The 25,295-nt window shown below is 39.5% G+C and overlaps 2 protein-coding genes across 4 annotated transcripts in view; one reads left to right on the forward strand and one right to left on the reverse strand.

The window, feature by feature from the left end:
* The window catches only part of usp22 (ubiquitin specific peptidase 22), a 129,278-nt gene extending 123,990 nt beyond the window's left edge, over positions 1-5,288 (forward strand). Inside the window, exons 11-12 of the mRNA XM_048609551.1 lie at positions 381-530; positions 1,466-5,288. Of these exons, the coding sequence (XP_048465508.1) occupies positions 381-530; positions 1,466-1,508 (193 nt within the window). The 3' untranslated portion in view covers positions 1,509-5,288. The remainder of the gene's footprint in view (positions 1-380; positions 531-1,465) is intronic.
* LOC109912109 (tumor necrosis factor receptor superfamily member 13B) lies at positions 2,511-24,924 on the reverse strand. 3 transcript variants are annotated; one of them, XM_048609553.1, is made up of 5 exons: positions 24,812-24,924; positions 19,453-19,586; positions 18,175-18,291; positions 12,882-13,094; positions 2,511-7,322 (listed from the first exon to the last, which is right to left on the reverse strand). In XM_048609553.1, the coding sequence occupies exons 2-5, from the start codon at positions 19,556-19,558 to the stop codon at positions 7,012-7,014; spliced, it is 747 nt and encodes a 248-aa protein (XP_048465510.1). In that variant the 5' UTR covers positions 19,559-19,586; positions 24,812-24,924; the 3' UTR covers positions 2,511-7,011. The 3 variants fall into 3 exon arrangements, 2 of the variants coding, with proteins under 2 accessions (XP_048465510.1, XP_048465511.1); XM_048609554.1 differs by lacking the exon at positions 24,812-24,924 and adding an exon at positions 21,106-21,194; XR_007264383.1 differs by lacking the exon at positions 18,175-18,291.
* Between the last annotated feature and the right edge of the window lie 371 nt (positions 24,925-25,295).

Here is a 25,295-nt window from a genome sequence, read left to right on the forward strand (position 1 = left end):
CCTCCCTACCTCCCCACCTACACTCACCTTTACTGGCTCCATCCCAGACTCTTTGACCTGTCTGTATCCTCTCCATCTATCTTCTCCTCTATCCATCTTCTATCCGCCTCCCCCCCTCTCCCTATTTATTTCAGAACCCCCTTCCCCTCCCCCATTTCTGAAGAAGGGTCTAGGGCCGAAACGTCACCGTTCCTGCTCTTCTGATGCTGCTTGGCCTGCTGTGTTCATCCAGCTCTACACCTTGTTATCTATGAAGGATCCATTTATGTTTGAAGATAACGAGTGAAATTGGTGTAAAGTATGCATCCCCTGTCTGCAAGCTGTTGTACTTCACACACTGCTACAGAACTCAGTCATGTTGTCCTGTTGTGTCTCTGCAGGTATTCGCTGTTTGCAGTAGTCAATCATCAGGGAACACTGGAGAGTGGGCACTATACCAGCTTCATTCGACAGCACAAGGACCAGTGGTTTAAGTGTGATGATGCCATTATCACCAAGGCTAGCATAAAAGATGTGCTAGACAGTGAAGGGTGTGTATTGATGGCTAAGGTCTGAATAGTTTTCATCTGTAAACTATCAATTAACCACCTTCTCGTGTGCTCTCGCCTCCTCCATCTTCCCCCTTCTTCCCCTCCAACTCTGTTCCACAACCCCACCCCCAGCCCTGTACTTTATAATCCAGTATTCCCTTAAATTTCCAAGCACGCTGTACACTTCCCCTTTATGAAGTTAAATCTAAAAAGTGTTACTAACACCCTTGTTACAGGCTTGAGCCATTCTTCTGTTTCCAGATTTGATATTCGATTTTAATCTACTTTTGGTATATAGAATTCTCAATTAGTTGTTCCCCCAGCTTTCATTTTTGAGGAAGTAGTTTCAGAACCTTCGGCTTTCTTCTAGATTTTGGTTTGGCTTTTTCTGCTGTATGTTTCAGTGCACAGGCATCCTTGTAACGAACAACCAAAATTGTAAATCATGTTTCAAGTGTAGCCTTTACTAGTTCTTTAGACATGTTCATTGCCACCTCTTGTGCTTAGTGCCATAGATTTCAAAATCCAGTTTGTGAGCAACCTAGTATTCCTGTCAACAAAATGTAGCCATAATTGAAATTCCCGTTTGTTATTTTTCTTACTCATTTTTATGGGTAAACTTCAAATTCATCATCTTGTCACAAAAGTACCATTTTGCCAATCTGTCATGAACTCTCCTTCCATTTGTTTGTGACACTTGCAGTATTCACCAGGGATTTCTCTGCCAGTTCCTTTTGTGGACTCTGCATAAAATTTAAAACCATGTTTGACTAGATGTTATGCCGCTAATTTCTGTATTTACATGCCTGGTAGTGTCTGAATGGCATCAGTGGGTGTCTCCTCTTTACGAAATACTGTGGTTGTTCTTTTGTTCATGTTTTGTTACTATGTCAATGTAAAAATTTAAGTGTGCAATTTCTTTCTTTTGTCCATAGGTATCTCTTGTTTTATCACAAACAGTTCCTTGAATATGAATAGCCTTATCAGACTTGGGGAAGCCTTCAGAACGATACACAACCTACCTGAAACTCTAAGTACTGTCAGCACTGAGTGAACCTACTTGACACTGATTTTGGTCTGAAGCAGTGAGGCTGAACACCTAATGGAATGAGATGGGAGGAGGCATGGGTCATCCTCGCAGCCACAGCCCGCATGTCCGCAGGGAGGGGGGGAGGGTGCGCATCTCAGCTTCTGTTTCCATGGTGCTTGAGCTCCAGCTGACCAAGTGTATAACAACAATGATAAACCAACCCATTACTATGCGATGGGTCTGAGAGCAAATGGATGGTATTATTGACTTGCAGATACATTTCTGTGGATTTAGATATTAAGTACTGTACGAAACTAGTGGGCATCTATTTTCAGAAAATGGCCATTAAAACTGAATGCAGTACTGAGACAGGTTTTCAGTATGTACGCATTGCCGGAGGACTGCAGATTGATGCAACCCAACAGATCTCTATATCGGGCCCAGGTTTGTTTGCATTCTAGCTGTGTTCTAATTTTTTTTTTCTCCCTGTCAGAGCAAGATTCAGAGCAGCTGTGCCGTAATGAAACTGTACTGAACTTAGTATTTGTTTATTGTACAAACACTCGTGTTTCGAGATGGCCTTACATCACTGAGTGGTGGAAAAGTCTGTGTTCATGTCTTAAAAAATACACGCACATGCACGCACCACACACATGCACATTTGCAGTTTGAATAGCGGCCACAGTGACTGCTCTTGATTCTTCCCCTTGGTTTTTATTTTAAGTTATGCAGTCTGGGGTATATCAGCAGATCAATGTTTGGGAGCTTTTGCTGTTTTGTCAGAAAGCAGGATCCATGTGGCAGTCCTAGTGGCCTTCATTGAACGAAACAATGTGATCAGACCAGAGAGCCTAAGATGAGGGAATGCCAATGAAACACAGCTTATTCTGTTCACTTCTAGAATTTTAAATTCCGTTTCGGTTGCTTTTGGAATGATGATTCACAAGTAATTGAATATTCTGTACTTTATTATTGAGTGAGACAGTATGTTTGAGAGCAGCTGCTGTTGGGTAACTTGTTCCACGGTAACTGATCCTGTTTATTTCAGAATGCCACACAATGTGAACTGAAGACAAAGTTAGTACATGTTATGAGGTACACAAAAAAATTCATAAAGCAGAAGATTTAAATTATAATATTGTCAGTATGATCAGCAAGCTTCCTGGATGCCATGTTGCTCTTCTGAACAGTTCTCAAGTATGCCCTGGTAATATAGCATTGTCATCCTTACTGTACCAAATGTCTGACTATCCTGTTGTTTTTGCAACTTGAAGCTGAAATGCTTTGCTGCCTTCCATTACTCAAGAAAAATAGTTTGCTTTTTGAATGTTGCAGTGTTCTTCTGATCTACAATTTTGATAAAACACCGTAAGTAGATGATTGAACAGTCATTCAAATTTAAGGGCCCATGGCATTCCTATTCCAGTAGCTACAGCTCTGTGTTTTGTCACGGCATTCTCAATAGCCGCTAGCTGTCAGGAAAAAGTATCAACAAGTGCAAGGCACTGTGGAACTCTTAATTTCAACTTCTAGTGGTTCTGTTTAGTCATGTTAGCCAAGGTCAACTTTTTAAAAAAAGTTAATATTTTTGAGCTTCAATAGCTGGAAGTCTAATTGATGCATATAGGTAGCTTCATTCAACCAACACAAGCAGTTCAAGAGAAGTCCCAGATTGCTGCACTTCCTGTACTTTTTAAAATTATTTTGCTTTCCTTCATAGAAGGCAGGCAACAACAGTAATTTGCTTTTCTTGTTTATTTTGAGAATGTGTAGCTGCAATAGCCTTTTTTTAAAGTTAGCATATTATATTTCTCAATTTGGCTCTGGTTTAATTTTGGTTCTTGCACGTTTTCAATTTCATCAAACCCATTGCGGTTTGTCCTTGTTGAAATGTTTTCTGTGTCATTCATTGCACTTTATTTTAATATTCCTGAAGTTTGGTCATGGGGATCTTCTAGATTATCTTTGCAGGAATCATTGGTATTTTCTAGTTAGTATCCTGTGTACTAAAACTGACTTTGCTTGGGCTGTATAATCTGTTCCAAGCAGTTTGACCCCTTTTGTACTTGTGTTCATACCATTTCTGTGTTACCTTTTACGGTATCAGTAGAAAATTTAAATACTTGTTTACAGACCTGGAAATTGAGCCAGCTTTATTTTTCCAGCGTCATTTGAAGGTTATTCTCAATGTAGTAGTATATGGCAAAAGATATTTGGATCTCCAGTGCATGAGAAATAAACCTATGCATCAGGAAATCTGTTATCCCCAAATGAGGCTGCATTTAGACTATGGAAACACTTTCAGTTATCTTAATTTTAATGCTGTCACACCCCTTGGCCTTCCAGTGGTATCATTATTGATGTTGAGCAGTGCCTCACTTTTTTTTTTAAACCGTCAACAAAGTAAGGTTCCACAGTGCCTTGCATTACTCTAGACAAACAACTCTCAGCTCTGAATATCAGTGGGCAGAAAGTTTTTTTGCTGTGTTTCACTTGTGTTCCTTCTTCTCAAATGGCCTTCTAAGTATTGGGTTTTCTTGTAACTGCAGTGAAGTGTAGAACTTGTGCTGTTTACATGTAGGTGAATGCGGTGTAAGTACCATGTGGGCATTTCAAATGCCAGCCCCTGTGTATAGTGCAGTGTGGCAGAAACTAAGTATTTGGGTATGGCATGTGGAATGTCTACACGGCAGTGTAAGCTACATTTTTGAGAATTGTTTTCTCTGTGCATTTGAGGTCAAGTGACAAATTCCTCACTATTGTGGTAAGATATGTTCCCTGCATACATTCCCATCTGTACTTTTTAAATGTTACTGTGAAGTTGTACAATCAATGATTTATACAAAGATTAAAAAAGTTACAGATTTCATGCACACATTTGCCTAAAATGATGATGTAATAGCTTAATGACTGTCAACTGACTTAGACCTGAAAGCAAAGACAGGATTGCAAGTTTTGATAATCCTGTTATTATTAAAGGACAGCTGCTAATCATTAACTACAACATCATCCATTTCGGTAGTAAAGTTAGAGAACCTCCAAAGGTGTCATTGCCAGTGATTTTTTTTTTTTTTTTTTTTTTTTTAAAAAAACCCAAAAAGGAGAGTTCATTTCATTGATCTTCTGTCCTGCAATTATGCAAAAGTCTCGAGCATGTCACTTGGCCTTCAGAATGTCAGTCAGTCCTGCAATGACTGGCTCTTCATCAACTTCAACTGATGTGTAGTTCACCGTAGCAGAATGGATTTAAAAGCAAGAGGAAAGTGAAAACATCCAACTGTAATATGGACTGCTTTCACACACCTTGCCCTCAAGAGGCTGACAAAAAAAGACCAGCCTCAGCAGTTTATAGGAGATGTGCTCAGTTCATGAGCTTGGATAATCACAGTGCATTTTGGGAGTTGTTGTCCTTTTTTTATTTGTGGGTCTTAGTGTTCGATATACAAAAGCTGCTTAAATGAAACTGTTTCCCGGAATGCCAGGTGGTTCAAGTGTATCCCGTGTTAAGGGTCATTTGTTAATGCACTGTCCTCAGTATGAAATGTAAGGACTCCCGTTTAATATCCTCCGGACAGGGTAATGTATATTTGAAATCAGCCCCCACTGTGTTATTCTAGTTCTCCATTTGTGGTATTGCCTGCAGTACCAATTTCATTTGTAATCTCACTTGATTTTTTTTTTCATGTTCTGGAAAAGCAAAATGGCAAATAAATCATTTGACTATGGGAGAATGCCTAATGTTGTCTTCATGTTATGGAGACTTAGTTTTTGCGTTGCATTACATGGGTTTCCCTGTACTGGATTCCTGGTTTGCCCTGCAAGGGTTAGTGCAACAACCTCCCCACTTGCTGCATCCATCTGAAATACTTGGAAGATGGTTGAATCTTCTCTCCATTTTGGTAACAATGAAAATTGTGACAAACTTCCTGCAATGAAGCTAGAAATTTTAGCTGTCAGTCCTGCACCACACCAGTACTTTCTAGAATTGCCTTTTTACTGTGTATATTTCTGTATTGTACTTTATTTCCTGCTGTATCATTTAGCTTTGGATTTGTGCTGTGCTTCTTTCAAGAATCTTATTTTAATGTTTCTACTCATCCAATTTTAGCACTTCAACTTGTGGGAATATGTCTAATTTTAGTATTTCAAATTGTCTCCCATTTACGCAGAAAATAAGGGAAACTTTCAGCATTTAGCCAATTTCATTTCCTGTTTTATTAGTACAAAATTGACCACTCGTTTCCCCCCACCCCCCACTTACTTCCTTCCCAACATTATTTTCCCCCACCAGCATGCCAGGCTCTTTGCTTCTCAGTCATTCTGCCTTCCATTTATGGCATTTGCTATAATTTGTGCAAGTTGCACTGCCACCCCAAAACACTGAAACACTAAACTTGTATCTATCATGTTTGTTTCAGGCACTAATATAATAAAAACAATGACATGAGAGGTCTTCTCCCCACCTTTTCCTATGTCTTCACTAGTTTTTGGTTTGTATGTTGACCTTTTGAAATTTCCTGCTACTCGGGTAAGCCAACTGACTTAAACCATTTTGGCTTGTCTGTTGTGTATTTTTCCTATTAGAGGTATAAAATTTTCCATTAGCCACCTCCCCAGTCCTATGGTAGAGTTCCTTTTATGAGTGAGTCACCTTAGCAGCAGAGCCCCAAAGATTAATTAGCAAAGAATTGTTGTATTGGTGTAGCATGAAAATCTGAAGGTGCAATGCTTATCCAATAGGCGTAACAACACACTATTATTGCTTGGAAGTGGCATGACTAGATCTGCTTGTCAAAATACCTTGTCCAGTGACTACCTGCATGAATTCTACTTTTTGTTTCCATATCTACAATTCCAAGTTCCTTGCTGGGCTACTATACAACAGGGACTGCAGTTGTTTTTCACAAATGTATATGGTGATATTGGCTATTTGATTCCACATGCAATATGTTTTTCAAGACATGACTAAGTGGTATTTAGGAGCTGGAATTTTGGCCAATGTTGCTCCAGCCCTCCAACCCTATTTATGCATTCAATAGGCACAAAGGCATATAGTAATCTGCAGACTGAACAGCCAAAGGATTTTGATGCAATGTGGTTCAGTGCATTTGCTCACCCAACTATAACGACTGAGACTTGTATTCTTACTGAAGGCATTTACAATAGAAATGCTTGTCTTATGTGACTCCTATCCTTTCTTCTGTGCAAGCTGTCTGAAGATGAAGATGACTGGATCACCCCATTCCTCACCCACCCCCCAAGCTCTACTGTTGTTTGAGGAGAGCCATTGGCCATGGGCCATATTTTATCAGGATTTAAGATATTAAAGCAGAGGCCTAAATCTTGTCTTTTTAACATCCGAGTGGAAGGGTGTATAACCAGTTTTACTGTGGGAGTGGTGTTGGAGTCCAGTTGACTTTCAGTAGAATAAATGGCTTAAGCTTAAAGTCATCAATATTTCATGTGACACTTCTCCTGGAAACTCTGAGTTTCTTTTATGCTGGGTTGTGAAGGAGAACAGATGATCTGAAATGGCTTCTCTTTGTAAACTGCAGCAGAAGGAGGAACTCTTGTGTTATTTGCAGATGATACTTGGATGCACTGATGAGTTGCTGTGTTTGATGATACCTTTTGTTCTTTATCTGAGATCCTCTGATCTGAGAAGCAATAGCTACAAGTTTCGGATGGCTCAGATAATGATGGATTGGAGGATATACTTTGATTATGGTCATCTCCTTCTACACTCAGTTGTAGTAGTCCATCTGTTAGAACAGAAACAGTCTCAATATTGAAAAAAAAAAGCAGGCAACTTCTGCAAAATCCTTGAAGTTTCCCATTATCAGGGTAAGCCAACTGACTTAAAACACTTTTTGATTTGTCTGTTTGTGTATTTTTTCTATTAGCCACCACCTCAACCCTATGGTAGAGTTTCCTTTAGTTTTAGGACTGTAGAAATATCTTGCCACACTTTCCATTTTGATCTAGGTGTTAAACAGGCAGTTAAATGTACACATGTAATAGATTAAAATTTTTCCGTTTAGCTTTTAGGTTCCATTCACTTTAATTGCCAGTTGATCATTTCTCCAGTGCCAGAGATTTTTCTGACTTCAGATTCTTTCTTGAGCTCTCTCTTCCTTAACTCTGGCCTTATCTGTTTCAATTGTTATGATACCCAACCTCTTTCAATTCTAACTATAAGTGAGAAGCTAGTTGTTCCTAATGTTTCCAGTAACTGGCCGGTTGAACTGAGCTAATCAGCCTCCGAGTATGGTCAATTCCAACTAACTGCAAACCTTCCAGTAGTGCATCCTGATTTATGTGCAATGGACCAGACCATTCACCTGATTAATTCAAATATTCCATTTAAAGTTGGAGCACCAACAATGTTTGCTCACCCAATTAAGTCATCTTTTGGGTGAAGTTGACACTATTTTTAAAAAAAAAAGAAGAAAAAATTATTTTCCTGATTGCCTCCTGGCCTAGCACACACTCTCTAGCCATATTCTCATAACTTCTGCAGTCTGCATCAGATTAAGATGATAATGCATACAAACCTCCTTTAACCTAACTCGTCAGTATTGTCATCTAACACTTCATTGCTGTAGTCTGTAACAAAATCTGCATTGTCCCTTAGGCGATCTTGCCATTTGACTTGACCTTGTACCTAGCTTTCATGAGCACCAAGATCTCATAGTTCCTTCAAATGGGCGTTTCCTTGACATTGTATTTGTGATGCAACCTAATGCATAGGTTGTATAACTCGTCTGGTTTCATTTTACTGAAGATTACTGCTTTCACCAACTGTACTGCTCCAACCTTTTGAATGTTAGGTTTGACAGAACACTGCTAATGGCCCTTAAGAGCAAGTGAGATGTGATCCTTTGATAGCTAATAGAGCCAATAGTTTACATCTAAACAGAAGGGTTTATTAACATTAATTATCAGGATGTCGTCATCATGGAGAACAATGATGCACATTTTTCCCCCAACCCCTTTGTTACCATGATTTGTCAATGATAAATAACCATATTAATCACTGCACTACATATAGTGAAGTGTTCCCTCAACACTGTTCAGGAATTCCAAGGATTTCACCCAATGAGGAAGCAAAACAGTGCAAATCCAAGTTAAGTAGGTGTGCTCCTGGAGGTAACTTAGGTGATGGTGTCCCCATGAACCTGCTACCCTTGTGCTTCTAGGTGGCTGTGAAGTCGGTGTCGAAGAAACCACGTACCAGTGGTGGAGCAAATGGATGTTTAAGCAGGTGGATAAGATCGTAAGTGAATTTGGATGGTCCTAAATGGTGTTAAGCTTTTGGAGTAGTATTAGAGATGCACCTTTGTCGGGAGCAGTGAGATGACAGCACAGAGTTTATTGGCAGAGAGATCCAAGGATCATTATAACTGGAGTGAGCAACCCTAAAATGGATGGCTGACTGCCTCCTGTTGAATCTTTAATCATTCATACTTTCTTGCATTCCAGAAATTGCAGAAGCAGGGTATGGAAAACTGTTAGAAAGGAGGTGCAAGTTTTGATTTAAGATGCAAATTCCAGGATCTCTTTCAAGTCAATGCCCTGAGATAATTGAAAGTTTCATCAGTGCCTGCCTAACTTTCCAAACTTCAAACAGGCAGAGTGATGGTAATATACAAAAGGTGACATCTCAGATCAGACACTGAATTGTAGGTGTGAGGCCTTGTCCAGAATATATCTGAGTTTTAACCTGGAATCGGGCTGGCTTAGTTCTGAAAGCAAGAATCACTGAAACAACTATATAGTGGAATGAAGCTCGTTGATATCCCTATCGGACTCACCATGGATTAACTCTTCAGAATCAGTCTCATTCTTAGCTGCGGATCTCCATCAAGGACTGACACCTGAGTACCTCACTCTACTGCAAGCCCACGGATAACTTCACGATGCTGCACTTCTCTAGCCTCCACCCTCAACATTTTAAAAAAAAAAAAAGCCATCCCCTACAGATAAGCCCTGTGCATACATAGGATCTGCTCAGATGAGGAGGAACATGATGGACACTTGAAGGTTTTGAAGGATGCCCTCATAAGAACAGGATATGATGCTTAACTCGACCAATTCAGACGTGCTGCAACGAAAAACTGCCATGACCTTGTCAAAAGACAGACACAGATTACGACCAATAGAGTACACTTTGGCATACAGTACTTCCCTGGCACAGAGAAACTACATCAAGTTCTTCGCAGCCTTCAACATGTCATCCATGACAATGAGGTTCTTGCCTTCAAACAACCACCGAACCTTAAACAGACCATGATTCGCAGCAAACTACCCAGCCTTCAGGGCAGCATTGACCTCAACACCACACAACCCTGTCATGGCAACCTCCTGCAAGACATGTCAGATCATTGCCATGGGTACAACCATCACATACGTGGCAGATACTCATGACTCGGCCAGTCTCATCTGTTGCAGGTAAGGATACCCTGAGGCATAATATATTGTCAAGACCATGCAGACACAATGAAAATGGATGAATGGGCACTGCAACAATCACCAAATAGGAATGTTCCCTCCCAGTTGGAACACTTCAGCAGTCAAAGGCATTCAGCCTCCACTCTTCAGGTAAGCATACTCCAAGGCGGCCGTTGATATACACAACTGCACAGAGTCGCCAAGCACAGACTGATAGTGAAGTTCTGTACCATGAAGATGGCCTCAACTGTGATCTTGGGTGCATGCTGTGCTATAAGTGATACTATCATACATTCTGTTTCTGTAAGATCTTCCTTACTGTCATGTTTTAGACGTCATCACCTTGATTAAATTATCAACTCTTACCTTAATTAGTTTGTACAGTTTTGGATTACTTATTATGCGTGCACTCATGCGTGCTCTCTCTCTCAAACCTATGGGGTGAGTCATTTCCTATGCAATGTTTGTTTATTTACAGATATGTTCTATTTTGTTCAAGAAACATAATGGTAGTCAGTGTGGCAATTTAGAAATTCCTGCTTTTGGAATAAAACCAGCCTGCTTCCAGGTTAAATCTTAGACCGATTCTAGATAGGGCCTTATGCCTACAAGTCAGTGTCTGACCGCAGATGTCACCTTTTGTATGTTATTATCACTCTTCCTGTTTGAAGTTTGGAAAGTTAGGTAGGCACTGATAAAACCTTTATCTCAGCAGTGACTTGAAGGAGATTTTGGAGTTTGCATCTTAATCAATCGAAACTTGTCACCTACCACTGTTCTCCATACTTTCCAACATTCCAGAAATTGCAGAAGCAAATTATGAACGATTGAAGAATCTAACAGGAGGCAGTGAGGTAGTCAGTCAGCCAGCCAGCCAGCCATTTTAGGGTTGTTCACTCTACTCACGCCAGTTGAACAATCCTTTGATCTCTCTGCCCTTCATCTTTCTGCCTATAAACTGTGCGCACTCTCCTCTCACTGCACTGGCTGAAGGGGTTGCACTTCAAAAGCTTGTGATTTCAAATAAACCTGTTGGACTATAACCTGGTGTCGTGTGATTTTTTTATTTTTAACTTAGTGTTAGACTGGGGTGGACAATCACCTCCACATCAAAGTTGCACCCATTCAGACACCTGCGCAGGGTTTTTTCCATTATGAAGCCTGTTAGCTCATGGAAAGCCTTAAATTGAGGAAGTAAGCTACCAGCTCTAGAATAACCTTTGCATTCCACAACTGCTGGAGTGTTGTTACGTACGGACTCTCTTTGCAGAAGATGCAAATTGTCTTGTACTTTGCAAATGTTAAATGCACTACACCAAGCCATTGATTAGATCTTGCTACACCTTTGCTTCACCTGCTTCATTGAGGGAAAGAAGCTGATGATATTCTATGTAGGCAAATTCTACATTCTTACAAAAAATACTAGAACAGTGTATTTTATAAATGGTGTAAAGATAAAAATGGAAGGTATGAAGAATAGACCCAACAACAACATAGACCATTGGACTGCTGATCTCACATCTAGATACCTATGCATTCCAAATCTCAACTATGGAAAGTTCTCATTAGACTGACCTGGGACACTGAACATCACTCCATGGGAAGGGTATACAGACCTTGGGAGTGCAATGTATGTTTATTATAATGATCCTTATACAGCATAGGTTACATTGAGGACAGATCACACCAATTTCACTTGTATTCCATGGAATTTAGAAGATAAAGGAGTGATTTAATCAAAATTTTAAAGCTATTCTGATGAACACCATTTCTTGATCTATTGTGATTGAGAGGTCTAGGACTCCCAGACTGAAGATTACAACCAGACTCTTTGGTGCAATGAAGGGACATTCCTACGTACAAAAGGCGTTAGAGGTTTGGAATTCTCTCCTTAATGGCATTTGATGTTACATTAATTATCAATTTCAAATTTGCTTGTTGTAAGTTTATCTAAAGGTATTAAGGATATAGGGTAAAAGTGTGCGTGAAGTTTAGTTGCATACCAAAAATGATACTTTCCGAATTACAAAGCGGACTGAAGGAGCTAAATGACCTTTCTTGTTCTAATACTCTAATTCTGTTGCCAGCTGGATGACCACCATATCTACGTCTCAATTGCTGTGCGTTCCTCCTCCACTCATAGGACCTTTATTACCTCCAGTTCCATGATGGGCAGGTTGACAATAACTGGTGGGTTGCCTACCGTTTTCTACATTTCTCTGCACGAGAGACAGCAAGAAAGAGCTGCAAGTGTATGGCATGTATTGAGAGAATGGAGAGACAGTGTTTTGTTGAGGGGTGTTGAGGATGTCAAAAAGATGAGGACCGGCATCATTGTTTGGTCAGCGGGGTGAAGAGGTTTCTTGAGCGAGCACTGGCTAGTGTGTTGGTCTGAGGTGTGTCGTGCAGGAGAGGGTTGGGAAGATCTGAATCAGTGTGTTGGTAGTTTGAGTATGACATGCTGTGTGCCTGTTCTGTTCTGGTGAATAATTGTACCACTGTGATTGAGGTTAGTGTTCACCCTTTTGCTCAGCTTCTTAAATGGCTTCCAGCCGTGCTCACTTCTTAGAAGATAGCCTCCTTGGGAATCGAGAAGTCTTCTTGAATGTACATTTTTAAGTATTGAGGCTTTAACGGTCAGGTAGAGGTTGTGATCATTCCCACAGACTCCAGTTTGGTTGGGAAACCCAGGTACAAAATAGATGCATTTGCAGAGTTTAAAATGCAGAGATTAACCCACTGCACTATCTGCAGGTTTAGAATTTGCTAATCCTCTCTCCTGTTGGTCAGCTGACTAGTTAAAATTCTCCCGTGCCTTTTTAAATTTCTGTTGCAAATAAAATTAAGAATGTATGTTATTAATTACTGACCTTTTGAGGATGTATTAGTCTTGTGGATGGACTCAGTGCTGCATGTGGAAGGAACGCACCTCTTGAAACAGCAGGCTAACAGCATCAGAAATACACAAGTAACGACACAGACACTCGCTGCCAGAATCGCAAAGAGGAGGATGTTGGAATGATCTTCGTGCGAGAGACAGTGTCTCAGAGTAGTTTGGGTATCCACCTTTGTGTTTGTGATCCCTTCAAAATGAGGGAGAAGTATAATCAATTCCAAAATTGAAATGGAGTCAGATATGAGGATGCAGTGATACATCGAACAATCTCTCACGCTTACTTTATACCAAAGAGACAGCCTCACATTCTGCCAGGGCACTTTTTAAGTTGGGTGTTTGAGGACTCTGCTCAATTTTTCAGTGGTGTAATTTGGGTTAGAACATAGAACAGTACAGCACAGTACACGCCCTTCGGCCGACGATGCTGTGCCGAACTTTTACCCGAAACCTAAGGTCTATCTAACCTCCACCACTACCTTATACTATCGTCCATATGCCTATCTAATAGCTGTTTTAATGCCCCTAATGAGGCCGACTCCACTACCCTCTCCGGCAATGCATTCCACGCCCCTACCATTCTGAGTTAAGAACCTACCTCTGACGTCTCTCCTATATCAACCTCCACTCACTTTAAAATTATGTCCGCTCCTACAAGCTACCTCCACCCTAGGAAAAAGTCTCTGGCTGTCTATCTATATCTCTGATCCTTTTGTACACTTCATTTTAAAATCATTTTAAAAGCAGTCAGTGTGGATGTCTAATGATTCTTTGTATATGGGGATGAGAACTTGTAAAATTCTGGCAGGTAGGGTAAAGTTTCAGCTGGTTGTAGCCAGCAAGATCTTTTCAGTATGCTGCCTTAAAGTTGTCATCTCAGCTTTGATGGAATTAGCTTGAGTTTCAAGCATTTATGGGGATTTTCATTTTTTTATTGCAAATTTATGACAACCTTTATCACCATTACAATTTGAGCTCTGCTGTCCTTGACTTTAAACAGCTAATAACTGCTGTTACCATGATTTCTATTGTGGAAATTGGAGGGTTAGCCTGGATGCTATATTTGTGCAATCAAAATGAGAGTTTTTTCCGGGTACTCCCACCTCATTGTGTCCAATGAGGCCAATGTTCATACTTCAACTGTACTAAAGCTACTGTGACTAAGCTCTGCCAAGTGTTCTGTCTTGCAGCCAAACTCTGACTAAGCCTGAAGTCTGTTGCTATGACTCCAGTAGAGAGATTATGATGCCTTTCCAAACAATTGCAAGGAACGTCTCCAACATAGCTAATCTGCTACTTACAGTTGAGGCAAGGGACAGATACCCAGTTTGCGTAGAGTTGTTGCTTCCTATGGGAGAAAGAGAAAGCAGCTGGATGGGATGTAGCATGTTTAAAACTAGTGGAATCAATAGGTCAATTATTTGCTGTCAGCTGTGGGGATATGGTGAGTTAGCTAGGTGCTTGAATTTCTTTCATGTTTGCCTGAACTTGAAAGTAACACTTAATTTAATGCTGCTCTTTCCATCTCATGAACGACTTGCCTAAGTGCCAGTTGCTGGGCTGGGTGATGCTTCCCACAGTGTGCAAGACTGTTACTACAATCTCTTCATCATTGATATTGAGAAGAAACTGCAGTAAATGAAATGGACACCCAATTGGTTACAAAGCAATCCCAATTCAATGCCACAAATTCATTTTAAGAACGAATTGTGCATAGTAGAACTGTTTAACAATATGCAAGGGGCAATAGAAAAGATATGAAGTTGCTATTTGCAGAATGGTGGCACCACACTTCTAAATTCTGTGTCCTACATGTTGCCTTTTCACAACAGAGCAAGGCATCTCCCATAGGGCTGTCATGCTGCTTGCAAGACCTTCAGCTGCCTGGTTTTCCCACTGACTATGCATAACCTAGACCTTCAAGCAGAATACAGTAAAAGACGTGATGCCCTTAGTGCATCTGACTTTGGTAATAGCTTTGCCAGGTGTTGGGTATGGTGGCAGTACCAAATTGCAGAAAAGCTCGCACATCCCAAGTAAGCAGTTTTAGGATGGGCCTACAAAAATGGCCTTCATCTTTTATGCAGTGAAAAGCAGTCAGCAGGGGACAAACAATGCCCTGTCCTGTGCCCTGTATGGCTTTGTGCACAAGTGAGAGGTGCTGAGATCTTCTGTGGTACTCTTCCCAGGCACTAAAAGACAATAGGAGTGCAAAGGGCATTTGACTTGACTTCGTGCTCCTGTGGATGTCTGCAAACTATTTCCTTTTTGTCAAGTTCTGCTGTTCCTAGGACATCACATTGACGCTGCCACCTCCATCCGTTACATGGTACCTCTGCAGCAGGATGCATTTCTGCTTAGCAAACAGTCACTGTTCTTTTCTATACTTATGAAAGCAGAGACATCCATGACTCAATCACTGGGATAGGCTGCCAACCATAGTACAGAAATTTCAATCTACCTTGCTAGTAAGGATTATCATTGCATTAAAAATCAAAATGGTGGAGAAACTCAGCAGGTCTGGCAGCAACTATGGAGAAAGAAAAGTGTTAAAGTTTTGAGTCCTGTATGACTCCTTTTGGACCTGAAGGGTGTCGAAAAATTATGGTCGTGTGGCTGTTGACAGAGGGGTTGGAGGAGTGAGTAGAACAGATGGTCATAGTTCCCAGAGCGTAAGTCAAAGGGAGTGCTAATAGCTCAGAATAAAAATATAGATGCAGCATGGGTGCTAATGGTACATGTAGATATTTAAAAATATATTTGCTTTGCTGAGAGCAGACCCATGCAAACAATAGTTGTTCTGAGGGGCCTGAGAAAGTGTGGTGGAGGAGGAGGAGCAGATGATGTAATCAAGATGGAGGACAGTTCATGCTCTTGAAATTATTAAACTCGAATATTCAGTCCTGCAGGCAGTTAAGTCCTTGTGTGGAAGATGAGGTCTCGTTACATCTTTTGTGTTGAGTTTCTCTGGAGCACTGCAGCAGGCCTAAGACAGAAGTGTTAGTACGATAGTGAAAGGGTGTACTGAAGTGGCACGTAATTGGGGGAAAAAAAGTATTATTCTTAAGGACAGAGGAGGTCTACAAAGGGATCATCCAGTAAGACCAAACCAAAAGGTGGCTGCATTGAGAGTGGCAAATGCAATAGATTAAATAGCAAGGAATACAAGAAAACCATTGCTTTCCCCTGGTAACTATGCTTAGAACTTGGACACAAAGAAGGAAGGAGATGAAAGGACACGTTTTTCACCTTCTGTGATTTACATGGAGTGAGATGGAAGAGAGGAATGTTAGGAGTGGACTCCTTGCTAAGGGGCCAGTCCCTGCAGAATGCTGACAAGGGTGGGGGTGATATTTGGTGGCATTCCTGCTGGAGATGGTGGCACTTCTTTCTACTTGACCAAGTTCCTCATTTAAAGTAAAAGACTAGGGGAAACTAGTGGAGAGGAAGCTGTGAGGGGCAAGTGCTGGGAATGGGTCCAGAACAGCTGAGGGCCCTGTCAACAACAGTTGGGGGAACCATTGGCTGAGGATATTTCAAAGGCACCTATGTGAACGGTAGTATCATGAACAGATGTGATGGAATAACAAGGAGAATGGGCAGGAGTCCTTTACAAGAAGGGTGTGTGGTAGTGTAGTCAAAGTAATTGTAGGAATTGTTGGGTTTGTAATTGGTACTGGTAGCCAGCCTCTTCCCCAAACTCCCAACAGAAAGTAAGGGAATAATCTGAGATGGATCAGATGACAACAACAGAAGGATGAAAATTGGAAGAAAATTTTGAATTTTAATGTTATCACTGTATCAGAGAAACAGTGGTGGGGGTGGGTCCCCTGGGTAAGACCTGAACAAGGCATATACTGCATACCCCACAACCAGACAATGTAACTGGGACCCTTGGTCATACATTTTGATCCTGAGAGAGTGGGATGAGCTAAATGGGAAATGTTCAAAGTGTGAGCAAGCTCAGCCTGGCAAAGAAGGGTAGTAGTAGATGGAGATTATCCAGGCCTCCTCCTAGAAAGAAGCAGAGCGACTTCCCCACAGAAAGCATGGGAATGAATATGTAACAGGATTATGTGTCCTTGGTGAAGAATTGTCTGTGTTTTCTGGTGTGCTGTCCACTATCGTGCAGAGGCAGAATGCCATCTCTCAGATACTTCCATTTTCTTCTGAAACTTATCCTTATTACTGACCATCAAGCTGTTCCCAGAATTGTCAATGACCTCAGCTCCTCTGCAGGTCTCTGTTCAACTGCTTTCCATTTCTCAGCTTCCCAATACTGTACCTTTTTTTTTCCAGAAATTCACCAACTGGCCTGCCTGCGAAGATCCATCCTTATACCAAGATTACTTGGCATGCTATTTGCTACTTTCATGGATGAGAAATCAGGCCAACCTTTGGTGGGAACATGTTGGGGAATAATTCAAAATGTGTGTAATTGATGCTATGAATTTGAATGTGTAGGTGCTGTGCTATGCATTTGTGCTCAAATTTCCCAGCATCATAAAATCATGGGTTAAAATATTTTGTCACAACTCATCATTCTTCAAATCGGCATTGACACTATTTGGTTCTGATTCTAAATCTCAACCTAAGTGAAAGCATCCTGTCAATTTCTTATACATGTCTGCTGAAAAATTAGTGGAATCCAGACTGCTAAAACTAGCATTTCATCTACTTGGGCTACATATATCCAGCAGTCTTAAATCTATTATTCCTCTGCAGTACCAGGTTTACCTGAAATGTAGTCTAAAGGCAGTGTATGATCACCAAGCAGCTTATCCGCATTCAGTGCTGCAAGTGCTCAGATATACAGGGACAGAGAACTGGTAATGAAAATAAACCATAACAACACACAACCATGTCACTTGAGTGCAATTGACTATAAAGTTGCTGTACTGCCAGAGGATTACAAGAGAGCCAACTGGTGATGAGTTTAACCTGAGGGTCACCATGATCCAGTTGAGGGGTGAGATTGAGAAAGTGGGACATCAGCCAGTGAGAAAATTAAATCTGCAGTGTTGGTTTCACTTCGCTTTGCAAACAGCCATTCAACCAACAGAGTTAATTGGCTATTATTGATATTATAAAACTGCTGGAAATGTCTTTGTGATAGTCCAGTACATGAATACAGTACTCAGGATGGATATATGTACAGCGCAGTCCTGTGCAGAAAAGCACTGTTTGTAATAGCTAACATAATCAAGATCCTGATTTATGTACTTATTGTGCTTACAAAAATGATAATTTTTTTTTTACTAATTTCTTACCATAGCAAATTTCTGAGCACTGTTGAGGATGTTGCCCACACACATCTGAGCACTTGATGCATTTGCGCAGCAGTTTGTCCCAATAAAATCCTGCAGCCTCATTGCAGCTCCAACTTTCTGATAAAAAGTTAGTTACAAAAGGCAAGCAAGTCAACTTATATTTTCCATAGATCATTTACTGCTATAAAACACAAATAATAAAAGAATTTGAGGAGAAGACTGAGGAGTAAATTTTCATCTTTGCCTGGACTGTTATCCATAGGTGTGAATCTCTGTCCCATTCATTTCAACACAAAAATCAGGTAGATTTAACAATGGATATTTGACCTGCTCCATTAGATTACTGATCAGGTAGATAAAGGTAAAACTCTATGTAACTGTTATAGCTATCAGGTTAGCATTTAGGAGCTGGGGTATTCTTCACTGGATAAACATTGATATTCAGGTGATATAATTTTTAAAATGAAGGGAATAAATTCTGTTTAGATGGATAGGTTGAGTTAAATTGGGAAAAGATATTAGGATGTGCTCATGTCAAAATACAAAAAAAATTAATCTAAGGGTGGGTGGTATTTAATCTCAGGGAATCATGAACTCTGGAATAGATTGCTGTATCTGATAGGTATGGATTCACTTCTGCTTAGCAAGAGAGCTGAGCAAGTTCTGTAGAATTGAAAGCATAAAATAGAATAGAATTAGCTTCATTATCACGTTACCATGTTACAGGCACATGGGAGTAACTGTAATTAGTTGCTTCTGTCTCCTAAAGCCTGTTTTCAGCAGGATTGGTAAAGAACATCAAGAGTTTTGCTTAGAGATAGTAAGAACTGCCAATGCTGGAGTCAGAGATAACAGTGTGGAGCTGGAGGAACACAGCAGGCAGGCAGCATCAGAGGAGCAGGAAAGGTGACGTTTTGGGTCCTGACCCTTCTTCAGAAAAATGGTTTCACTTAAATTGGCCTAAAGTTTTACTTCCTCCTCTTTCTGCCAGAACTTTGCATGATTCGATTGGGGTGGGTTAGATTGGTACAGCCTGTAGACACATCAACTAGCTTTAGTTTTCCTGTCTTTTTTATTGTCCAGCTTGTAATTGAGTCCTGCTGATGGAATTCTACCAGGTTAGAGGATACGTGTAGAGTCAGAAACAGCCAAAGATTTGATCTTAAGCCTGCTGATGTTGGCTTCCTTCCTTTCTTTCTTTGGTACTGAAGATTGGAATTTTTTTGGCTTAACTTCAAACAAAAAGGCTTCAAAAACGTGTAGTGAAAGGATACATACCGCAATATGTCTTGCACGCACTATGCCAGTTATGCCCACAATTTGTACACTTGGCGCATCGTCGTAAGAGACTATCCCAGAATTCATCATCTGAACAGCTGCCCATCCTCTCTCCAACAAGAGGACAGTGGGATCTTTAAAATCAATTAAGATTATTTTGTTACAGATTGATTAAAATAAGTTTCATAGAGCCTTTCATATCCTCAACATTCCAAATAGCAGCACAACAAATTTCCTGCAAAATAAGCTTTGCAATTATATTCAACAGTGAATGAGATGGTAGGCCATTTAATCTGATCCGTGATGGTGTTCAACTCATTGATTTGCAGTGGATAGATAAAGAGAATACAATAGATTATTAAAAGTTTCTGACAAGGTGATTCTTAAGAGACTTGGTTACAAAAATGATGGCACATTATATTAAAGAGATTGTATTAGTGGAAAATGGTTGTGGGGTCAAAACAAAATGAGTAATTCTAAACGACTATTTATAGATTGACAGCATCAAGTTAATATCGTCTGTAGCATAGGTGCTTTGGGCATCTTTTTTGATTTCATGTAAATGCTTTGAAAATAGGCATGAGGTATTATGTTGAAATGTATCAATATTTGGAGGCATTACAAGCAATGAAAGAAGTGTGAAGATTTCAATAAGTCACAGATGGCTTGCAGAGTGGGAAGAGATGTGACGCACAAGAAGTGTGAAGTATCATATTTTGGAATCTGGCAGTTGCTTATTTTAAGAAGGAATTTATTAAACATTGAATCTGTTTAAAAAATGTGGGATAAGGGCAGGGAAATGAGATTAAATTGGTTGTTTCCAGATAAGGAGACAGTATATGTGCAAAGACATCTTTTGTGTTTTCAATTATTACTGTTTAATTCTGAAGTAAAACCAAAACTTATGGAAGTGGAATATTTAGTCCTAGTAGATTCCAAATGCAGCAACCAATCTACATGGTATATTTTTGAATTAGGTTAAAATAGACCACACTTTGACCTTGCTAGGTGCAAGAAGGACAGACTTGAGCATTTAACATTTCACATTAATGTGAAATGGTTTCAACTTTGGCCTGGTGCTTAACTTTGTGGATAAATTTTGCAGGTTCCACCTCATTGAAAGTGCCTTGCAAGAAATTAACAGGAGTTGTTGCTATGGCTGGGATCGCTTACAGAACTCTAGATCTTGTATTCAAGTGAAATCCTAAGTGGGAGTAAAGCTGAGTGAATTGTACCTGCTTGATAGGTTGACCATGTGTGTTGATATATTGAGAGATCGTTACACAAAATCTGCAACAGCCAATAATGTTGCTTTCAAACAATTTATTTTTGTCATCTTATATTTGCATTGGATTTAAATGTAGATTGATTTTAACTTGCTATTGCTTTCATGTAAATAGCACCATTGCATAATCATGTTTTTTTTAATCTTGCAGATCTTTATATTAAATCCTGAACTGCATTCAGCTGATCAACAGCTATAAATCTTATTGAATTTTGTTCCGGTATTTATAACTAACCTCACCAAGACGTGCATTTTCCCCTAAGTTGTTTTAGAATTTCATTCCACTCTTGGTCATTTTTTGGTAGATCAGGGTAGATTGTATCTCAAACTCTTCCATGAATTAATGTCATGTCCTGTCTTTGACCCACCTTTTCAGTGCCTGGACTTAGTGAGATATCCACTCCTATCCAGGTAGGTACAAAGGCAGCAGATTGAAATGATGCAAATATGGCTGTGCCATATTTCTTGCCATTTACCCGATCTTCTGCTCATTGGAGCTGCCTATTCTGCACCTGTAGCTCTAAAAAGGAGTCTAAGATGGTGTTGTTAACCTTCCAGGTTTGACCTAGGTATTTCGGAGGTTGAAGCATAATTTTCTGGACAGTGCTGCAAGGAGAAAAGGTCATACGGATGTAAAAAAGAAAACTTTTCTTTGAACAACTTTACAATTCATTTTAAAAATAAGAGGTTGTTTTTCTGTAAGTCAAGAACCATTGAATTATATAAGAGTCCGTTTGCTTTCCTGGAGTCGGAAAGCAGAACTACATGGGGACGGCTCTGTTGGATGACCAATGGCAGGAAGGTGGTCAGGCTGAAACATTTAGGAACATGTCTGGCTGGAGATAGCAATACTATTTGGAAAATAGTAGATTACTTATTCATTAACTCCAGAATGTTGCCATTCACACACACCAGACTGTGAACAAGCTGTGCAGAGAAAGCTTTACACAGCATCTAATCTTTGGACCTGCCCTGGGATTGTTTGCCATTGTGGTTTGGAAGGAACTTTTCCATGCATCTAATTCTGTACCTGATCTGGTGTACAAGGTCCTATATCGTGCATCCACTTTTTTTCCTAATCTGCATGGTTATTTGACCATAGTACAACCCTGGAATCCCTATGTAGGCCAACACAAGTTGTCCTTTTAATGAGCAAGAAAATATTACAGTGCCCAGCAACAAGGAAAATTAGATGGGTTGTTGTTTTTATCCAACATGTGCTGTTGCTGATGTGAGTGCCTGTTTTGTTGGTGCACTCATGCTAATCTCATTGTGAAACATGATAGCCACATAAATTCATAGAAAAATAGAATAGTCTGCATAGTAATTTTGAGACGCCTGGTATTACACTGGGTAACTTGATAAGAAGGACAAAGCACGTGCACCTTCTAAATGTCCCTATGCATTCACCATTTGCTACTGTTAAAGAGCAACTCAAATTATTCAAAGCATCTCCATGAACATATCCTTCATCCTTACAGTTTTTTATCCTTTTCTATACTGAACCTGGTAGTTATTTACTAGGTTTCTTTGATTTTGATTAGCTCATTAAGTGTGAATCCTGGAATTCAGGCTCGGACAAGACCTGATGATAATACAAAATAGAGAAATAGGCATCTTGAGCAGTAATAAGATTCGCATACTTCTCTCAACACACCATTTTTTGTTTTGAAGCTCAAAAGATAACATCCCCTACTGAGATAAAGGGGCAATATTACTTGGATTCCATTTTTTTTCTCTAGAAACTAAAAGTGTGGAGCCTGTTACCTCCCATAATCTTGCACTTCCTTCGACATGCTGCCTGCTTTTGAAACCCAGGCTTTGAACAATGTAATCATTGCAGCTTTGCATACCTTAATCATACTTCCTGAATCTTTTAAATATGGTTTGATTTGGCCTTGCATTCTGAGTTCTCACAAGTAACGTATTGCTTTGTGATATCATTTCAATCAATATTATATGAACTTCACCTTTCAGAAATTTAAATAAAGTTTAGAAAAAGGATAAGTTCTTGTTAATGATCTGACAAACTAAGCAAATTCTTCAAGTTCTAATGGCATGATTGGATATAAAAGAGTTAAATATATTTAAGATAAAACAAAACGGACTCCAAGAGTTGGAAAGACTCATTACAACAATACATGTATCGGAAAAAATGTGATTGAATTCAAAGAACCAAAGTGACTTTGAGAATCCTACTGATCATTTTTAATCTAAGTTTCTCTGATTATAGGTTTCAGATTTTAATGCACTCTATCTATTGAGTGTCAGTTGGGGCCTCTTGTTAAATTAGGGATTGTGCAGGTGTCAATGATCAAGAGAATTTCTACTTGTTTTGAGTGAATATCACATCAAACATCTATTGTAAAGTAATGAAGTAAGTAATTCAAGTAGTTGCATTTGTTTTGCTAATAGGAACAACAAAAGTAATATTTTGTAGGAGAATCTGCCCTGGATTATGAAGTCTAGATGTATCATCTGCTGCTTTTTTCCAGGGTTAAAATTAGCAAAAGGAAAATGTTACATATTGTTATAATTAATCAAAGATTTCGATGAGAATACGATTAGCTAATATTTCATGGGATCACCTTCTGTCTGTAGTTCAAGTAAAAAACCCACAACCACTCAGAAAATCCGGTGTTAAGTAATAAATACAGCCTGCCACCACCTCTTCCAACTTGAAAACATAAACAAACATAAAAGATAAATGGAATAGAGAATTGCTGCTTTAAATGGTTGTTAGTAAGCTGAAGAGATGAAAGAAAAATGACTCATCTGAGGGTTTTTCTTATCAAGAAGAAAGAATGCTAGTGTGATTGATAAATAACAATTAAAGATAGTCTCAGTCATGTTGCCTGCATCTGTTGATGAGCCAATTAATTGTGGAAGAAAAATGATCATTGCTGCATGAGAAATTCATTTTTTAATTCCAAAATGTGCTTATGGAGCCTGGGATCCACTTCACTGTTACCAGACCCGAAACGTTAACTCTGTTTTCTCCTCCACAGATGCTGCCAGACCTGCTGAGCTTTTCCAGCAACTTTGTTTTTGTTCCTGATTTACAGTATCCGCAGTTCTTTTGATTTTTATCCACTTTACTCAGATTCCATTCCTGAACACACTGCAGTTGACATTAATCCAATAGTTGTGTTGTAATAAAGGTGTATAGTCTGTCTGTGCCAGACTGCACACTTGCAACAATAGTGACTCCCCTTTTTGTTGTTCACGGTTTAGATTTATGGTTAGGTAATTACTGTATATCTGGTTTGAACTTGGACACAACTGAAATGCTTTGGTATTTTTTTTATCCTTCCCTCTTTCTGCCTTATTGTAGGGACTTCCTAGATAGCTACCCTAACACAAATATGCTTTGTTAATTTGACTCCTGAAGCCAACTAGTTTTGGGTTGTATTCGTGCTGGGAGTAAAACATGCTGTGGAATCTTTCAAAGTGCTACCTGACCCAGATTACTTTTGTGATGTTCCTTCCATTTTCTTTTGGTGGTTATGTCAGCTGCGGTATTTAACTAACACATCAATATTTTATTTTTCGACCTGAGTTTTATTTTCTGCACTCTGTGCAGTGTACCTATTTCCTTCTTCAACTTTCACCAATATAAGCAAGATCCAAATAACTTAAGTTATTCAAATGCATCCTGTAAGACAGGAATAAAGCAAGCTGGAAATGTCCAGGTCCAGCAGCATTCTCTGAGAGAGATTGAGTTAATGTTTCAGATATGAGCTTTCCACAAATGCAGATATAACACTTGCACTGGTCAGATATTCCATTGTATATATGATCTTTAAATGCAATCAGTGAAACTTCTTTTGGCAAAGGACTGAAATCCTCGGTGCTTTGGGGAAGGGCTGATTCAGTGAGGCAGCTGTATTTAAATAAAACTAAATCAAAATCCCAGTGAGATGATGCAAATTTGTTTTAAGTAAAGAAATTTTGTGGAGAGGGAATCTAATAGTTCAAACGGATCCTTTCAAAAATGGTTAAATACTGTTTTCTTAACATTTGACATACTAACAACATGCTCAAGAACTTTATACATTTGGATATGGTACTCACATTCTCTTGGTTCCAGGTGGCTATCTTCTGCTGTTTCTTAGTACATTTGCCTGTGTCAATCAGAATGTGAAACTTCTCGTTTTAACAGAAGGAAGAACTTCCAGGGGCTTTCCCTGATCAGCTTACAGCAAATTTCGAGAGACTGAATTGAAATGCAGATACTTTATCATGAATTTGTGCATATTCATTAGTCATTTAACCATTTTGTAAAGATTTCAAATTCTTGCAGTACTATTTCTGACAAGTGCAGACGTAAACTAAGTCTGACGGTCAACTGAAAATGCCAGAAACAGTTTGACGTGTGGACAGAATTTAATTTTACTTAAAAGAATCAATAAGCTGTAATCTTTTTTTCTCTTACCCATTTGTCGTTGATCTTCTGGAGTTGAAACAGAAGCTATTGAATACACAAAAAGAAATATAAGCCTGCTTCCCTTTGGTCAATGTCAAGGATAACTACTGCAAACGTGGCTCAGGATGTACA

Source organism: Rhincodon typus, chromosome 21, assembly GCF_021869965.1.
Source record: "Rhincodon typus isolate 14 chromosome 21, sRhiTyp1.1, whole genome shotgun sequence".
In the NCBI taxonomy this organism is placed as follows: domain Eukaryota; kingdom Metazoa; phylum Chordata; class Chondrichthyes; order Orectolobiformes; family Rhincodontidae; genus Rhincodon; species Rhincodon typus.

Excerpts from the sequence above, each read along its gene's own strand:
- LOC109912109 (XM_048609553.1), bottom strand. The coding sequence starts at position 19,558 with ATGGGCAGCTGTTCAGATGATGAATTCTGGGATAGTCTCTTACGACGA. Across the intron at positions 13,095-18,174 it reads GTGCTCAGAAATTTGCTATG|GGATCACAAACACAAAGGTG; the intron begins GTAAGAAATTAG and ends CTCATTTTGAAG. Across the intron at positions 7,323-12,881 it reads GACTAATACATCCTCAAAAG|ATGGACTACTACAACTGAGT; the intron begins GTCAGTAATTAA and ends CTGTTCTAACAG.